The sequence below is a fragment of the Ambystoma mexicanum genome, chromosome 2q, assembly GCF_040938575.1.
Source record: "Ambystoma mexicanum isolate Mex_15411 chromosome 2q, UKY_AmexF1_1, whole genome shotgun sequence".
NCBI lineage: Eukaryota > Metazoa > Chordata > Amphibia > Caudata > Ambystomatidae > Ambystoma > Ambystoma mexicanum.
The window spans coordinates 530,113,709-530,131,687 of record NC_090924.1 but is presented as its reverse complement, the minus strand read 5'-3'; the positions used below and the strand labels follow the sequence as shown (position 1 = coordinate 530,131,687).

The following is a 17,979-nucleotide window of genomic DNA, read 5'->3' as shown; positions in this document are numbered from 1 at the left end:
CTTTCATCAAACACGGGCGCTACCCCGAAATCATCCGACGTAACGCTCCATAGAGCGGCCGTCGAAGAACAACGCGTAACGCAGGCAATGTCGACACCAGAGTCCACTACTGACAAACTCGTTGTCGAGAGCCTGGCGAGAATTGTTTCCGAAGACACACGTAAGCGCACGACAAAACAAACGTCGAATACCGCACAAAAAACTATAGAAACGCCGAAAAAGCATAAGAGTAGCCAGGAACTGCCCCTTTCATCTAAGGGCACTTCGGAACTACCGGAGGGCTTTTCAGATGGCGACAGAAACCTTTCTTCGACGTTGTGGGAGCGTTCTAAGCGTTTTGAAGGTGAAAACACTGATTTCCCCCCTCTAGACTATTCAGGGGTCCCCCATGAGACCCTCGAAAGACTCCATTCTTGTATGGAGAAAATGGAAAGGTTTTTGGGAAACCAAAACCCACCCACACCCAAAAGACTAAGAGAATGGCCCCAGGATGACCCTAGTGTCAAAATTCCTAGGCTGTTTCCCCCTTCTACAGACTTATATGACCTCAAGGAAGAGGAGCAATACCTCCAGGAGGATGAGTGTTTGGGTGGAGAGGAAGAACATGAGGAAGAGGGGTTTGAAGAAGATCCTTACACTAGTGCAGGAGCTTTCGAAGAAGATACAGCTACCTCGCAGCCTTGGCAATCCCCATCAGTGCACTCAGACCCTGATGTCTTTCACCCTTCTCCTCCCAAGGATTCACCTATTGGAAACACCTCTCCCATAGATGACCAACCTTCACTTAATGCACTATTGCGCAAGGCAGCAGCGCATTTTGAAATAGACACAGCGGAGACTCTTCCTGACATAGACTTTGTAGAGAAAGTTATTAAAGAAAAAGCCCCTGTTAGTCATTCTATTCCGCTCCTGGCTTCTATAAAGGGAAGAATAACTCCTTCCCTTTCCAGTCCTGCCTTAGTCAGAGGGGCCAACCCTCGGATAGAAAAGCTCTTCAGCCCTTCGCCCTCTGACCCGTTGTACATCAGAGGCCATTCTATTCCGGACACCCTCGTAGTTACTAATACAAGGAAAAGAGCAGGGGTGCCACTATCCACTAGTGAGGCACCACCTGACAAAGAGGGCAAAAAGCTCTACGCACTTGGGAAGAGAATCACGACGTCCGCCGCCTTTTCAACTAGGATTGCAAATAACAATTCCCTACTAGCTAGCTATGCAGATGCACAGTGGAGCAAGCTGTGCAGCGAAGCAGAGGACGCACCAGAACCCCTGCGTTCACGCCTGTTAGCTACAATCTCAGAGGGAACTCTTGTAAACCAGGGCATCGTAAAGAACTCCTTAGATGCCGCAGAGACGGCTGGCCGTTCTCTGGTTCAAGGAACACTTCTCAAACGCCATGTCTGGCTGCGCAATTCGGGATTTAAGCCGGAAACCCAGGTTTCCCTGATAAATAAGCCCATAGAAGAAACACATCTGTTTGGGAAAGCAGTTGATGAGGTCCTAGAACATGGGAAGAAAGAGTTTGATACCATCAAAACTCTTGACCAAATTTCTAGGCCCCCTAACAGACGTGGCTATGGCAATAGACGCTCCTTTCGTGGCCAACGCCAGCAGCAAAACCAACAGCAATTTTACTCTGCTACCAACTGTCCCTCTAACTAGGGTAACAACACCCAGTTCAGTCAAAGAGGCCAACGCCGTGGCAGGGGAAGAGGTCGCGGCTCCAGCCCCAAAGGTTCCACGCCCAATACCAACAAATGACCCGAAGATTCGGGTCCCCTCCCATGCATCACCGGTCGGGCGCCGGCTAACATCGTTCCTTTCAGCATGGGAGGGAATATCGTCAGACCGCTGGGTATTATCCACCATAGCCCACGGATACTGCATCGAATTCAACGGTTCCCCGAAGTACAGACCCCCACGGAACCGACGCATGACACCAGAACACCTCACCATTCTTCTACAAGAAGTAGAAGAGCTACTGAAAAAAGAAGCTATAGAGGCTGTCCCTCTATCTCAGGTAACAGAAGGTATTTATTCAGTGTACTTCCTTGTACCCAAAAAGGACTTAACCATGCGCCCTGTATTAGATCTGCGCCCAGCGAACAAGTTTGTCAAACCCCAAAAGTTTTGTATGGTGACCTTGCAGGAAGTAATCCCACTGTTATCACAGGGGGATTACATGACAACACTGGACATGAAAGATGCATACTTTCATATTTTAATGTTGCCAGCGCACAGAAAATACCTCAGGTTCAAGATAGCCTCTGCACCAAGGGTATTCACGAAGGTACTGGCAGTGGCAGCGGCCCACCTGCGCAGGTTATCCATCCCGTTATACCCTTACCTCGATGACTGGCTCATAACAGGGGATTCTTATGAAACATGCTTCTCCAATACCCAAAAGACCGTAGACCTTTTGTTCCAACTGGGCTTCTCCATCAACGAAAAGAAGTCCAGCTTAGACCCCAGCCAAATCAAACAATTCCTAGGGGCTCTAATTCGAACAAAGGACGGCCTCGTCTTCCCCTCCAACGAGAGGGTCTAAAACATGCTGTTTCAGATCCCCCATTATGTGGCAGGTCGAGAGGTGGCGGTACGCAAAGCAATGCGCTTGCTAGGAATGATGGCGTCATGTATTTATTTGGTACCTCACGCGCGCCTGCGCATGCGCCCAATGCAAGAGTGGCTCAACAGCCAGTGGTGTCAGGCCAGCGGACAATGGGACGATCTAGTGGTGGTCTCGCAGGCCTTGGTTCTCTCGCTACGGTGGTGGACAAAAGAAAACCTGTTATTAGGGAAAACTTTTGCCACACCCGCAGTGGAAGCCACTCTAACCACAGACGCATCCCTTACAGGATGGGGGGGCTCACGTATCCCATCAGACTGCTCACGGAGCGTGGACTCCGAGCTTAGCATCCAAGCATATAAACCTGCTGGAACTACTAGCGGTGTTCAAAGCACTGAAAGCCTTTCAGGAACACCTACAAGGAAAGACAGTGATGGTCCTCACAGACAGCACCACAGCCATGTACTACCTCAACAAGCAAGGGGGCACTCACTCTCCAGGACTGTCCAGGCTGTCCCAGAACATCTGGAAGTGGGCTCTCAAACACAACATGTTCCTACTATCACAACATGTACCAGGGGAACTCAATCTGCTAGCAGACAAACTCAGCAGAGACTTCCCCCTGCCCGTAGAGTACGAATGGCGGTTACAAGAAGACATCGTCTTCGACGTCTTCACACAGTGGGGTTTAACAGAAATAGACCTGTTCGCAACTCTGGAAAACTCTCAAGGCCAAGATTACGCCTCCAGGTACCCCCAGAACCAGTCCAAGGGGAACGGTCTATCGATTCCATGGTCAGGGAAATTTGTTTACGCTTTTCCCCCCGACTCCCCTTCTCAACAAGATAGTGCACAAGATGCACCAGGAACAAGTTACCATGATACTGGTGGCCCCTATGTGGGCCCGACAGCCATGGTTCGCTCACTTGTTGAAGATGTCTCTATCTCCTCCAGTGAAACTGCCCTGCCCGTACAACATGCTGTCACAAGACAGCGGCAGGACACTGCACCCATGCCCTCAGACCATGAACTTAGCAGCCTGGCTCCTGAGGTCATAGAATTTGGACATTTACAACTTCCACAGAGGTGCATGGACATCCTCAGAGAGGCCAGAAAGCCTAACACTCGTCACTGCTATTCTAGCAAATGGAAAAGATTTGTCATCTGGTGTAGAGGGAAGAGTATCAACCCTGTTGACTGCTCTCCCACACAAATTATTCTGTACCTGACCCATTTACTGGACTCGGGTCTAGTATTCAATTCTATTAAAGTACACCTGGCAGCGCTTTCGACTTACACCACTTCACAACTCAAAGTATCGTGGTGGAAGATCCCAGTAATCAAAGCCTTCATGGAAGGGGTAAAGAGAATACACCCTCCAATAGCAAACCCAGCTCCCGGCTGGGATCTAAATGTGGTACTCACCAGGCTCATGGGGTCACCCTTTGAACCCATGCACAAGGCAACTCTTAAAGATCTCACTCTTAAGACTGCTTTCCTAATAGCTATTACCTCCATTAGGAGAGTAAGTGAACTACAGGCCCTTTCGGTTTTAGACCCCTTTTTAACAGTTCACAAGGATAAAGTGGTTCTACGCACACACCCAAGGTTCGCACCGAAATTCATCTCCAAATTTCATGTCAACCAGTCTATAGAACTACCAACGTTCTTTCAAAATCCTTCAAATCTAGGAGAAAAAAAGCCTGCATACACTTGATGTGCGCAGAGCTGTCATGTTTTACATGGAAAGAACTAGTCCACTGAGAAAGACTAATCAGTTCTTTGTCTCTGTGGCAGCAGGAAGAGAAGGAGATGCAGTTTCAAAATCCACTATATCTAGATGGATTGTACAATGCATCACTCTGTTTCTCTCTTGCTAAGAGAGAACTACCCTTCAAGCCAAGAGCACACTCTACTCGAGGCACTGGGGCATCCACAGCATTCATTGCAAATGTTCCCCTTCAGTCCATCTGCAAAGCGGCAACCTGGAGTTCTGTACAAACCTTTACAAAACACTGTCTAGATGCCCAATCTAGATCTGATTCCCAGGTGGGACAAGCAGTATTAAGACATCTTTTCTCTACTGTTCCTTCTCACAACCCACCTCCAACTCTGGGTACTGCTCGCTAGTCTATGCACAGCATGTGATGCTAAGCAGATTAACAAACATCAGAAGACAATGCATTACTTACCGTAAAAGCATTTCTGATGGTTGTATCTGCTTAGATTCACATGCGCCCACCCTTCCTCCCCGCTCGGATGGAAGGAACATAGACATCCTTTTCTATATCTCTTTTCTGTACTCACTCACGTCTAGAAGGCTCCCTCAGGGCAGGAAAAAAACAATCTGAGGGACCTCGACACGTGAGGGATTATGGGTACAACGCACGTCACTATAGGGATAGTGTTACAGACACGCCTTGTCGACGTCCCTTTTTCGACTACGAAAAACAAAATGCAATACTCTGCAGTGACCACTGGATGTCGGATGTGAATCTAAGCAGATACAACCATCAGAAATGCTTTTACGGTAATTAATGCATTGTCATATATATATATATATATATATATATATATATATATATATATATATATATATATATATATATATATATATATATATATATATATATATAATATAATTTTTTTTTTATTATTTTTTTTTTTAACATGTAGGCAGTTTTTTGGTCGCATGCCAACTCCTCATCCTACCAGCCCTCCACCCGCCACCCCCCTTTTTTCCTGTTTCTTCTCATTTGGGTCTTATCAGCTGTGTCCTCCATCTCCCACCTTTCCATTTGTTTGCCACTCACGGTTCCTATTGTCAGAGAATCCTTGATAGTTCGTAAACAATCTAGAATTATTACACATGTAAGTTCCTTCATGTGTCACTGTTGGATCATGCCTCCTGTCACAGATGGGACATTTGGGACCAAAAGGTAGCCAAGACCAGGTACTTAAAGTTCTAAGAGTTTTTTCAGAGGCTGTATACAGGGGTGGGCCATCTTAAACATAATCTTCCCCAAAAAACAACTCCCTTCCACCTGTTGTAATTATAACACAACAACTAAACGCAACCAAGCCATTTATCAAATGCTATCATTCGGCCTTGGGAGTGGGTTTAATGTGTGCCCTCCATCTTTACAATTTTCCATTTTATTACAGTACCTGTATATTTGCGAGCTCCACGGACACAACCATGTTCTCTGCAGGGAGGATAATGGTATGCTTTGTTATTCCTGGAGAATCCTCCAGTGTAAAGGAACAGGATTATCCATAGATGCCATACATGTTACAGGGTTGATCATCTGAGGGCCTAATCATTGCCTCTATAAGGGCATACATGCCGTAATTTTCTCTGTGGGTTCCATAACATTCGCTTTCAGGGCTCTGGGCCAAGCTGTGGTTGCAGCCATGCTCAATCTCAAAAAGTCATTGTACCATGCTATGTACTGCGGCCCCCTATTGTCCTTCCTGGACATCGTTATGCGCCTCTTGGCTAGTATAAATGCGAGGTCGATTCATTTAATAGCATGTCTACATTTTTCAGTTCTGGGGTATGCTCCCAGCAGCCACTCGGGTGGCGACCAAGTTGAAGCTTGTTCCCGCCTGCATGCTGCTTTGATCTGATGCCAAAATGATTGTACATGTATACAATTCCAGAAAATGTGCACGTCGTCCACACAATCCCCACCACACCACGGGCAATCAGAAGCCCTAGTTGGGTCAAATGCAGCTACTTTGAAGCGGGGTCATGTATGTTCTATGTTTGTATATTGTGTTGCAGGAAACCTTTTTTTGCAAAAAAGCAACGCATTATTCCATTGGTTATCCCTCACCTGCCGAGGTCTTTTTCCATTTCTCTTTCAGTCCTGCATTTCCTGCACTCATCAGTTTCTGCATGCAATTGTATATCGTAGATACAAGGCGCCAACCATCTTCCAGCTCATAACGGGTGCAATATTGGGTACAATGCTGGTTCCTGCGGCCATAACGGCCATTTCTTTTTTGCTATCTGTCGGCCTACGATACCACAAGAACTGGCCCTTGGTTAGTACCTCAGTGTAAAGGAAGTCAGCGAGTTCTCTATTCCCCCCCCTCCTTGTACATGTCTCGCCATGTACTGGGCCCAAATTCATCCCATTTCCTAGCCACAACCAGCTCTTCAACTCCTGCTCAGATATAAGGTACCATAGGGAGTGTATGGGTTGCGCATCTTTAATATATTTTATTTTTTATTGGCATTTTGCAACATAGAACCAACCTTGCCCCCCCTAGTCTCCCATTCCTCAGAGCTACTACTCTTTCGACATAGAAGTTGTACACTTAAGTCCTAAGTTTCGGCAGTTACTTGAAGGTATCGGGTAATGTCCAAAATCTGTATGTTCTGCGGACACAATTGAATTTGGTAATCATCCTTTAGGTATCCCAACAGTAAGCCCCAGTCTTCCCTGAACTTTTGGTAGTCTCCCTGTATATTATAAGTAACCCATTCCCTAGCCAATATATGCCAGATCTTGTTTAGACATTCATGATTGGTAGGGGGAGCATTTTTCTTCCAGTTTCAGACAATCGCTAGTAATGCCGCTAATACCAAAACCATAACTACCTTAGTGTGCGCCCTTCCTTGTGGTAGATTCCTTCGTCCAAAGGCCCAAAAGGCATTCCTCTAACCCCATGGGTGGAGCCACCCCTACCAATTCCTTCATTGTCCTGCACACTTGTCCCCAACATGGTTTCATAGCCGGGCAAGAGCACCAAATGTACACCCATTCCCTCTGCCCCTACATCCTCGCCAGCAATCGGAGGATACCATTGGGTACATGGATCTAAGCCACTCCTGGGTATAATGCCCATTGGGTAAGGGTTTTTTCTGATGCTTGTTAATCTGCTTAGAATCACATGCTGTGCATATGGTCTGACATCCAGTGGTAACCGCAGAGTATTGCATCTTGTCTTTCGGGGACCGAAAGGGGACGTCGGCATAGGCATGTCTGTAACACTATCCCTATTGTGACATGTGTAGTACCCAAAGTACCTCACGCGCGGAGGTCCCTCAGATTGTTTTTTTCCGCCCAGATAACTGGTCGCCCTATAGCGGAGCTCTTACTAGAGACATTGTTTATCTTTACCGAATTGTCGGTTTATTCCCCATTCCCCCGTTAAGTCACTTCATCGATAAGAACATCTTCGACGAAGACTACGGGGGAATAGTCTACGGCTGTGGATTTCAGCACCTAAGATCCGGCGGCCGGATTCTCCACATGGTTAGGCCCTCTGGCCGACCTATATAGTAGGGAGAGTGGGGTCGGGGTGGCCATATTGTTTTGGTATGTCTTTCCTCCTTTGCCCCTCCTTTCCCTTTTGGTCTGGTCATCCTTCCCTTTTTGCTATGGAAAGGACTCGCTTTAGATTCTGCCCTAAGTGTAGGGCCAGATATTCTTGGAAGGACGAGCACAGGACGTGTAACGCCTGTCTCCCCCTAGAGCACGACGAGGAGCGGTGTGTGGCGTGCAAACTCCTTCGGCCAAGACCCTTAAGGAGCGCCGTGTAAAGCGGTGGGCTGCCTACGGCATGTCATGTGTGGAGCCCCCACCGCCACACCAGCCGAAAGTGACGGGGGTACTTCGGATGACCAAACGTCCAACGCGGATGTTGTAGACCTTGAGGCGGACACTTCTAGGTCCGCCACCCCCGTACCTGACCCTTCCAGGCTCGACTCTGGTCTTGCTACAGGGACCACACCCGCCGACAGGGGCGTACAATCGCACAACACGAAGCACACAACCCCTACGCCAATTTCGACGGTTGCGTCGAAAAAGGTGAAAGCGCTAACGGGGCCGCTGAAATCTTCGCCGGTTCCCACGGATCGCTCTGATCCAAGGCCTTCCCCCGCATTCGCAGCACCGCATGGTGACTGGGCAAACAAAGACGACTAAGGGCGCTACTCCTAATCTCACACAGGTCGAAAGTCGGGAGCCCGACGTTTCGACGAGTCCCAGGGCCTCTATAGGCCCAAAAGATACGACTAGGCCTCTACCCGGAAACCCGTCCGCTAAACCTCCTGGTGGCACGGACGGTCTTTCTGCTGCCAACAACTCATTGCAGCCTTTGTGTTTCGGCGATTCGTCGACTATCCAAAGTAGCATCGGAAGGATCGCAGCAGCGGTGGGTCTTATCCCGGTTCCGCCAAGGATTATGGGTCAATCCGTGGGAAAATTTTCGGCGGATTATGTTCCCGGTTCTGATGGGATTTACGTAGATAGTCAAGAGACTCTCTCCGACACCCTTAGAGGTTGCCGTCGACGCCAAAGTGCAGAGAATGTCACTTCTCCACGCACCGGCCCGTTCAGGTCCTCTAAATGGACTACAGAAAAGTTCAAAGGTTGTATGGATCGGCTGGAGCGGATCATTGCCTCTTCAGATCATCCGTCCCTGAAAAGAGCACGGGTAGACCCTAACCCTCAAGTTCAAGTAGATCAGTCTCAGGTTTCCCAACAAGAAGACTTGATCCATATGGATACTTATAGAGATATCTATGAGGAAGAAGCGTCCTTTCTCAAACTATGAGGAGGATCAACGGGACACGATAGACAACTGGGAGGAGACCCAGCAGGAAGGTGAAAACCCTTGGGCACAACAAGATCAGGACTCTGATATTTTGGTCCTGGATTCTCCTCTGTCCACTCCGGCTCGCCAGGCCTCCCTGTGGATGACCAGGTGGCTTTCAACTCCATGTTGAAAAAAGCAGCAGAATTCTTCAAAATTGCCACTCAAGAGGCGGTACCGGAGCAGGATTTCGTGGAGGATGATATTAAAGAAAAACCTCCAGCGAGTCAATCCATCCCCCCCTTAACTCTGTCCGGAGACGGGTAGCTCCATCTTTGGTTACACTTGCTCAGACACGGGCGGTGAACCCGAGAGTTGAAAAATTATTTCAGCCTTCCCCTACCGACCCTCTATATATCAAGGGGCACGCCACCCCAGACTCACTGGTAGTGACTACCACTCGAAAGAGGGCAAGGGTACCCCCCCCCCCCGTTGCCACGGGAGAATCACCTCCAGACAAGGAGTCTAAAAGGTTGTATGCCCTGGGCAAACGTGTCACATCAGCAGCTGCATACACCATTCGGGTTGCTAATAATACTACGCTATTAGCAAGCTATGCTGATGCCCAATGGAACTTGCTCCAAGAAGGCCTCCAGGTGGTTCCTGAACCAGCCAGAACAAAGCTTCTCGCCATTGTTTCGGAGGGACAACTGGTTAATCAGAATGTGGTGAAGTACACCCTGGACACTGCAGAAACAGCAGGCAGGTCTCTTGCCTCTTGCACAAGGTACTCTTCTAAAAAGACACGCATGGCTGCGCACGTCGGGCTTCAGACCTGAGACCCAAGCCTCTCTCATTAACAAACCCATTGAAGAGACTAACTTCTTCGGGAAAGCAGTGAATGAAGCGTTGGAGACGGCCAAGAAGGAGCACAAGACTATTAGGTCTTTGCACCAGATTACACAGAAACCCTCCTCCCAGAGGGGTAATAATTCTCGGCGGTCCTTTCGAGGACAAGCCCGTGCCGGTCAGAACAACTACGGCACGGGTAACTTCAACACGAATCAAGCATCCGGAAGCCCTACCTACTACCCCCCCAAGGGGGTCAGAAACATGGCAAAGGTAGAGGCAGAGGCCCAATCCCAGAGGAGCCTCTGCCTCGGGTCAGAAATGACCACCAATTCCAGGTTCCCTCCCATGTCTCACCGGTCGGGGGGCGATTAACATCTTTCCTCAAGGCATGGGAGGGGATAACTTCAGACCACTGGGTCTTAAAGACGGTCGCCCACGGTTATTGCGTGGAATTTGCCCGACCTCCACAGTTCAGGCCGCCGCAATCGCGACTCCTTTCACCGGACCATCTGCAGATACTCCTCCAAGAGGTGGAAGCTCTGCTGGGAAAGGACGCTATAGAAGCCGTCCCGATTCTTCAGGTAAACGAGGGTATCTATTCAGTGTACTTCCTTGTACCCAAAAAGGATCTCGCCATGCGTCCTGTTCTAGACCTGCGCCCAGCGAACAAGTTTATAAAGCCCCAGAAGTTTTGCATGGTAACACTACAGGAGGTGATCCCATTGCTGAAACGGGGGGACTTCATGGCAACATTGGATATGAAAGATGCATACTTTCATATTTCAATGTTGCCAGCGCACAGAAAATACCTAAGGTTCATGATTCAGGACAAACACTACCAGTGCAAAGTACTCCCCTTCGGGATCGCCTCAGCGCCATGGGTGTTTACTAAAGTCCTGGCAGTGGCAGAAGCCCACCTGCGCAGACTATCAGTCCTAGTCCGACGACGGGCTCATTACGGGGGACTCGTTTGACGCTTGTTTTCCGAACACCCAAAAAACAGTAGATCTCCTCCTCTTCAGCCTGGGGTTTTCAATCAACGAAAAGAAATCCAGCTAAGTCCCCAGCAAAGTAAAACAATTTCTGGGAGCGGTAATTCAGGCGGAAGACGGCTTTGTCTTCCCCTCCAGCGAGAGGGTTCAGAACATGCTCGCTCAGGTTCCTCAATATGTAGCCAGTCGGGAGGTGACGGTACGCAAAGCCATTCGTTTGCTTAGGGTTGATGGCGTCATGCATATACTTGGTTCCCCACGCGCGGCTGTGCATGCGTCCCATGCAAGAGTGGCTCAACAGCCAGTGGTGTCAGGCCAGCGGACAATGGGAAGATGTTAGTTGTCTCGCCAGCCCTCGTTCTCTTTCTCTGCAGTGGTGGTCAAACCTCTTGAAGGGGAGGACCTTCACCACCCCTGCAGTGGAAGCCACTCTTACGACAGACGCATCTCTCACGGGGTATTCTGCGCATGCAGGTGGGGATAAGTAGGGATCGGGGTTGAAAGCCTGAGATACAAATGTTCGAGGGAGAAAAGACCGAAGATTATTTTTCCAAAATAACCTTCGGTCTTTTCTCCCCTGAACATTTCCAACTTTGCCCCTGCCCCCACACCTCTACTTACCTTGCGACCGCTGACTCGGTGTCCCTGCAACGCCTGTTCCCTTTCACTTCCGTGATCCAGTGCCGCAGGCTCCTTACCCTTTTTTAGGGGGGGGGGGCTTTTTTTTGGGATGGCTGCAGGGGACACACCTGCTCACAATATAGTGAGCAAGGGTTTGGGGGCGGTAGCCCATAGAACTGGATGGGTGATTTGGTCGAACTTTTCAGCAATTCTGAATTTTCAGCCATATCACCCATTCGGTCTAATAAACTCAGCCATTTTGGGCGATTCCACCACCCTCAGGCTTTCCCATACTGTGCCCGAGCTAGCCACGCTTCCAACATTTGACTCCAGTAAGTTTATTAGGAATTAGTCCAGTTGGTCTTTGAACGCTTCATCTAGAAACGTCTCTGCTGGCAGATGCCATGTCCGGATCGGGGATTTCACCCACTTTTTTGTTTTGTTGCCCCCGACTTATGCAGCGTATGTTGCTGCCCTGTCCGGGGGCATGTTCTTCGCTCTTTTTGTCTAGCTTTTGTGGGGGGGGCACCTAGGGGTCTGACTCCAACGGAAGGCGATAGGGTGTTTGCCCTGCTCCTTGCTTATATCGCTGCTTCACTGCGGGATGGCTCCTTCTTCCCTTCCTCCGGGTGCGCTTTTTCTCTGTAGACTTATTTTCCCTGGGGTCTTTTAGTTTTGCCGCTGTAGAGTTGGGCTTCGTGGCATTGCTTTGGGGGTTTAGGGATGGAGTAGCCAGTGTGTGGGCTTGCCACTGGTGTGTGGGGCTTGGCTACGTGGAGACAGCCTGGTTGGGGGCCTCCTCGGGTACTGATTCCCCTGTAGATGGACTTCGGGGTGCTGGGAGCAAGGGCAATACTCTGGAGGGGACAGCATCTGGTGTTTCTCACCGTTTATCAAGTCTTGTCTTGCGTTTTAACTCCACCGCGCTGCCTGCTCCTGTAGGGGGGTGAATCTCCTGGGGTAAGGGGCTGCTCCAGGACCCAGCCTGTCGTTCCCCTCTGATAGCCTCCGGTGCCTGCGTGCTTCCAAGATTCCTGGGTGCTATTTAATTTCCCTGCCCTGTGGCCTATTTTCTTCTTGTACCTCAAGGAAGAGTATCCAGTGGCCGGCTCCATGCTGCTCCTGTCAGTGGTCCCGCTGCCAATCTAGGTCGTGGCGTTTCAGCCTCTGTGCTGATGGGGTCGCTGAGGGCATACCATGCCCCTTGCCAGTTCCTGCGCAGGGGGAGGAAGAATGGTCGTCCTTTATTTCATTGCGGCTGCCCCTCCTTAATCCTCCGCTGGCTAACCCTCTTCAATTGCCTCATTTCTGCAGAGGGGTGTGGGGGGAGCGGTGGTTTGGTCTGCTGCTTTGTTGTTCTGTGGAGGTCCTCCTTCCTTCCGGGCCTCTATTCCCCACTGCAGGCCTCTTTCCCTCACCGCAGCCGCTCCTCACTTCACTGTGGCGTCCAAGTCGGCCCACCGGTGCCTCTCCACAGGCCCCAGCCCCTCTCTTGCTGCGCTCCCCCCACGGTGACTGTTCCTCAATTGTTGGGCCTCGACGCAGGTTCCGCCATCCCTCGAAACTGAGGGTTCTCTGTGGCTCGCCCCTGCCTTCGCGGGTGCTCCAGCTGCCACCCGGGGCTAAGGTTGCAGAGTGCCAACTGCAACAAGGCCTCCTTGCCGCCGCCGCTGCTGCCTCCTCCCCTGGTCGCTCCAACAGATCTCTGCTCCGGCCCCCCTGTTCAATCTCTCTCTGGGTGTTCTCTGCACCTTTGCCCACCCCCGTCCCACAATTTTCCGGAGTTGCGTCCAGCCAGGGATGCTCTCGCTCATCTCCGTTGTGGTGGAGGATGCAGGTGCCAATTACTACGCAGTCATGTTTCCCTGCGCCCCCTGGTGAACTCCCTTGCTTGGTTTTTAAATGTATTCATGCTTTGGCACGTGCTATCTTTATTTCTTGGTTTCCTTTATCATCTTCCTAGGGCGCTGTGTTCTGCTGCTCAATTTTTTCTTTCTGTCCCATGTGCAAAGTGACAAATTCGGGGAGATGGTCAGATCTCCCCAAGGGGGAGCCACCATGTTTTGAGACTAGGAAGGTGAGCCTATGAAGCTTAACTTCCCTATGAAACGGGGTAAGTGGGATCTCGCCTCTCCTCCCCCACCTCTATTTGCCTCGTAGGGGATAAAGACCCACAGAGGGTTATACATCTCCCCCCATCCCCACCCCAAAGTACTAACCACTTTGTAAGGTATCTATCTGTTGGCTAGGTTTAACAATAACAGATACCCCCTTTACTAATGCCGACTAGTCTACTGACCCTAGGTATGCCCAATCTCCTGTGAAGAATTTACAGCCATGAGTGAATCAGCCTCCTGGAAGAACATCCTTGAGACAATCCATCACGGAGGAGTTTAACCATACCAAACGGGCTAAAGGAAGCATATCTGGGGAGGACCACTAACCCACACTAGGAGAGTGCATCGAGGTGCAGCTGGCAGAACAGCCCTGAGAAGCTGTTGGAATGAGGGGGGGAGGCTGAGCCAAGCTGAAAGATTGCATAAGCAACTCTGCACAAACCAAGCTGCAAGAAAAAGGGAATAGACCCTCGGAAGGCAGACGTGGGGCCCAGCTGAAAAGTTCCCTAAGGCGCTCTGTGACCACATGGAGCCGACCTGACTCAATGCCACGCCTGTGGTGCGCCGCTCGAGGTTATCCGTTTTTTCTGAGGTTCCACCAGAAAGAGTGGTGGGTGTTGGAGGGAGAAAGGAGAAGCATACCCCACAGTAGGGAGTGAGAAGAACCACCATCCCATAGTGGGTAGATAATGAATGGTCCCCAGATGAAAGGATGTGTGAGGATGAAAGACCAGAAAGAATCCGAGAGCGTGGGCAGACAGAGAGAGACCTACATTGAGACCCCTGGATAATCTTCCAGCACACTAATAACTGTCTTCTAGAACTTGAACTTTGGGTGAAGGCCTTTACTAAAAGGAACAGGGTTGGGGCCAGCAGACATCCCGGACAGTCTTTCTTTTGTTTTGATGGGTTTTTTTTTAAATGGGGGAAAGTATGCAGGATTTCGGACAGAGGACTCTGCTCGTTGGGATGTCTGTAAAATAATAGCACCCTTTTTGACTTTCTTTTTATAGAATATAGGTTTCACGTGTGGACTTGGGGAAAGATTTGTGAATTGACAAAAATAAAATCTTTAAACTCAGAGTCCTGATTCTCACCTACCACAGCACCTTCTGGTATTCGTTTATTTTTTTAGCTTCCAGGTTGTAGACTCCTCTGTTTGGTTATTCGTTGCTGCTTGACTTCAGCCTAATTTAGGCAACCAGTTTAGTCTAAATTTTTTCAGACTGCCTTCTCATAATTATGCTGATTCTGTTTTGAAGTTTTTTGTCATGCAAGTTATTCTGTGGGTCATGCTTTTTACTTACTATTATTATGCTGTTTATTTATTCTGTATAGCGCTTTGGATGAACGTGCCATATAAATAGTCACAAAATAAATGTAAAAAGCCAAATATGTTACTATCCCTATTCATGCTATTGGGATGCGTTTTTAAACATTTCAGTTATTGAATTAATGACAAATTATAGTTATATGCTTGTGGTTATAGGTTCTCCACTGGAAGTTTATCTTCGTACTTTGTAACATTTTTACTGAAAATAAGGTGTTTGGTATATGTCAAAGTGGATTGAGTGGGTATGAAGAAACATTGGACCTTTTGGTACAATTCAGTTTTAAAGCATTTATTTAGCATCTTGTTTTTGTATAGGAATTTTACAATCGAAAGCCAAAGGGGCTGAATGGTGCTTTGCAGGATCTGGGAATTACCTTTTCTGGACGGGAGCATTCAGGTATTTGTATTGTTTCCTGTGTTATGAAAAGTTTAATTTCTCAATGTCGTGCCTGTGTTTTACAAATAATGTAATTTAATAGTATCAATAATACTCTTTTGCAGGCTTGGATGATTCCCGCAATACTGCACGTCTAGCCTGGAGGATGATCTGTGATGGGTGTGTGATGAAAATTACTAAATCATTGGATAAGGTTAGTGGTTCCTTCACTTTCCCATTCCTTACTGCCTTCTGAAAAATGAACAGGACACAGGGACATACAGAACTGGATACTGTTACACATGCAGTTTGCTTGTGAACTCATTAAAATATTTTAATTATATCCTGTTTACATCTTCATATTTCAAATACTTCCATTTTCAAAATTCTTGGGTTTGTTTATGGAATCTCTAGGTGCGCCCCAAGATGAACTATGCTGCACGAACTGGAAATTCAAGTCTAGCCCAAAGTACCACGATTCCAAATGTCATCACTGCAGAAGCTTCAAAGGTGGGCACGGTTGCTGGCAAGAGCCAACTTGATTTAAGGAAAGACAATGTTTCCAAAACACTTGAAACCTGCCAGGAAAAGGAAGAGTCTTCTACTGTGTCTGCGAGTAATTCCTATTCTCTTCATCCCCTTGATCTTGATGAACATACTGAAGACCATTCTACAACTCATAGCCTATTATCACCCCAAACTTTAATTAATGGTCTTCCTGCTCCTTTCCGTCATCGACCACACCACACCAGTTACTGTAGTACATCAATGAATATGACCAACGGAGTTCAAATTGGCCACTTTTCATCTACGTCTGATGGTAATACATCTATTGCTGGCTCAGGACTAGTTCTTGTTTCCACTACTATATCTTCTATTAGCAATATCTCTGAATCAGATGTGACTTCTACTTCGGAATGTTTATCTATGCTTGTTGATTGGGAAGATTTAGCTGTAATACCGGATTCTCAAAATGAGCAAACCTCTGAAACACCACACCTTGAAGACACTGCAGATTTGTCGGGAGATTCTTCTGAATCGGTGGTCTTGAAATCCCCAAGTGAAATTAGTTTTTACAAACTCTTTGACAATCGAAAGAAAACTAAAGTCCAGCAGACTCCCTTCATTAAATCTTCAATTGTGTACAAAAGCCCAAATACTACCATTTATAATGTTGGCGAAGTAAACAAACATGCTTGTTCTTCTTTTAAGGTACCCGAGGCATTAGTAAACCTTTCAAACCGGCTGACTGATGCCAAACAATCATGCTCTTCATTGAAACACTCCGAGCCAATTGAAAGTAATTCAAGAACACTGAATGACAACAGACTGCCACATTTTAAACGGCCACAGCCAGATGTGAAAATTACAAGCAAGCTTGCAGATGGTTCTAATGTTGTACAGCAGTCTAAATGTTCCACTCTGTTACCCTATTTTCCTAAAAGGAAGCATTCCAGTACTCAGTTTATTTCACCCCCCAAAAAGCAGTCCTTCACGGTTCATAAAGACAAAGAGATGGCCAATGTGTCCATGCCACCAGCAAGGGCACACCCTCGTACTGTTCCTGCAAATGTTTTAAACTCCTCAGTCAACAAAAACCAGCCCTTTAGAGCGATGAACAATGGGAAAGTTACTCCCCCTTTGTGTAAATGTGGCCGCAGGTCTAAGAGACTTACTGTTTCAAGTATTGGTCCCAACCAAGGCAGAGCCTTCTACAGTTGTCCCGTTGGAAAGCGAGTTGAAGGCAAGAAGAAAGGTTGTGGTTATTTCAAATGGGAACATCCCTTTCTTAAAGAGCCTGCAGCACAATCTTCATTTTTCTCCAGCACTGCTGCCAGTTGCCCTACTCTTGTAACCAGCTCGATTTCTTCCCGAAGTTCAAGCCCATCACCAAAAAGGATTTTGGGTCTGAGACCGTCCATGAGAATGTGAGCGTTGAGGAATGTTCCTGAGAAACTTTTTTTGACCGAGATTGTGATTTTAGAGCATTCCTGACTTGTTGTACGAATGCATATTTTCCACTTTTTAATTTTCATTAAGTGACATTTTTAACCTTTTTTTTTACGATTTGTTGACCGTATCCTTGTATTCCATATGATTGCCACACATCTTCCTAAGCACGTTTTTTATAATCCCAATCAGAATATGTATGTAAAAAATGCAGCATACATGTTTTTACCATTTGTATATTTTTCTAAGATGATAATGTTCACTCTCAGGCAAGTAATTGGAGTGATATTTTCTATCATAGTCTTTCTGCAAAAATGAAATAAATTTGTAGAAAAGTTGTATTGTTTTAGAACTGATTAAGTAACATTGAAAACATTGGCCATTTGCACATTAAATGAATGAGAATAGTTATTCATCACTTGCTCAAATGATTCACTACTATTTGCATACATTTACCTGAGATTCATCTTTCATAGCCTTACAAACTGAGAATTTGATGCCACACCCGTTTGGGTATATTCACATGCAGACTACCTGCAGAATGTAAGTTTCTTCAACCTAAAATACATGGCTATCCTAACGTGGGTGTTAATACTGGCTCATGCATGTCCATGTCCATT

The 17,979-nt window shown here is 47.7% G+C and overlaps 1 protein-coding gene across 5 annotated transcripts in view; it reads left to right on the top strand.

The window, feature by feature from the left end:
• Positions 1-17,697, top strand: part of ERI2 (ERI1 exoribonuclease family member 2) — a 282,343-nt gene extending 264,646 nt beyond the window's left edge. For all 5 annotated transcript variants that reach the window (XM_069647653.1, XM_069647655.1, XM_069647657.1 and 2 more), the window contains 3 exons: positions 15,349-15,430; positions 15,535-15,623; positions 15,824-17,697. In XM_069647653.1, coding sequence (XP_069503754.1) covers positions 15,349-15,430; positions 15,535-15,623; positions 15,824-17,341 — 1,689 coding nt within the window. In that variant the 3' untranslated portion in view covers positions 17,342-17,697. The remainder of the gene's footprint in view (positions 1-15,348; positions 15,431-15,534; positions 15,624-15,823) is intronic.
• The last annotated feature ends 282 nt before the right edge of the window (positions 17,698-17,979 follow it).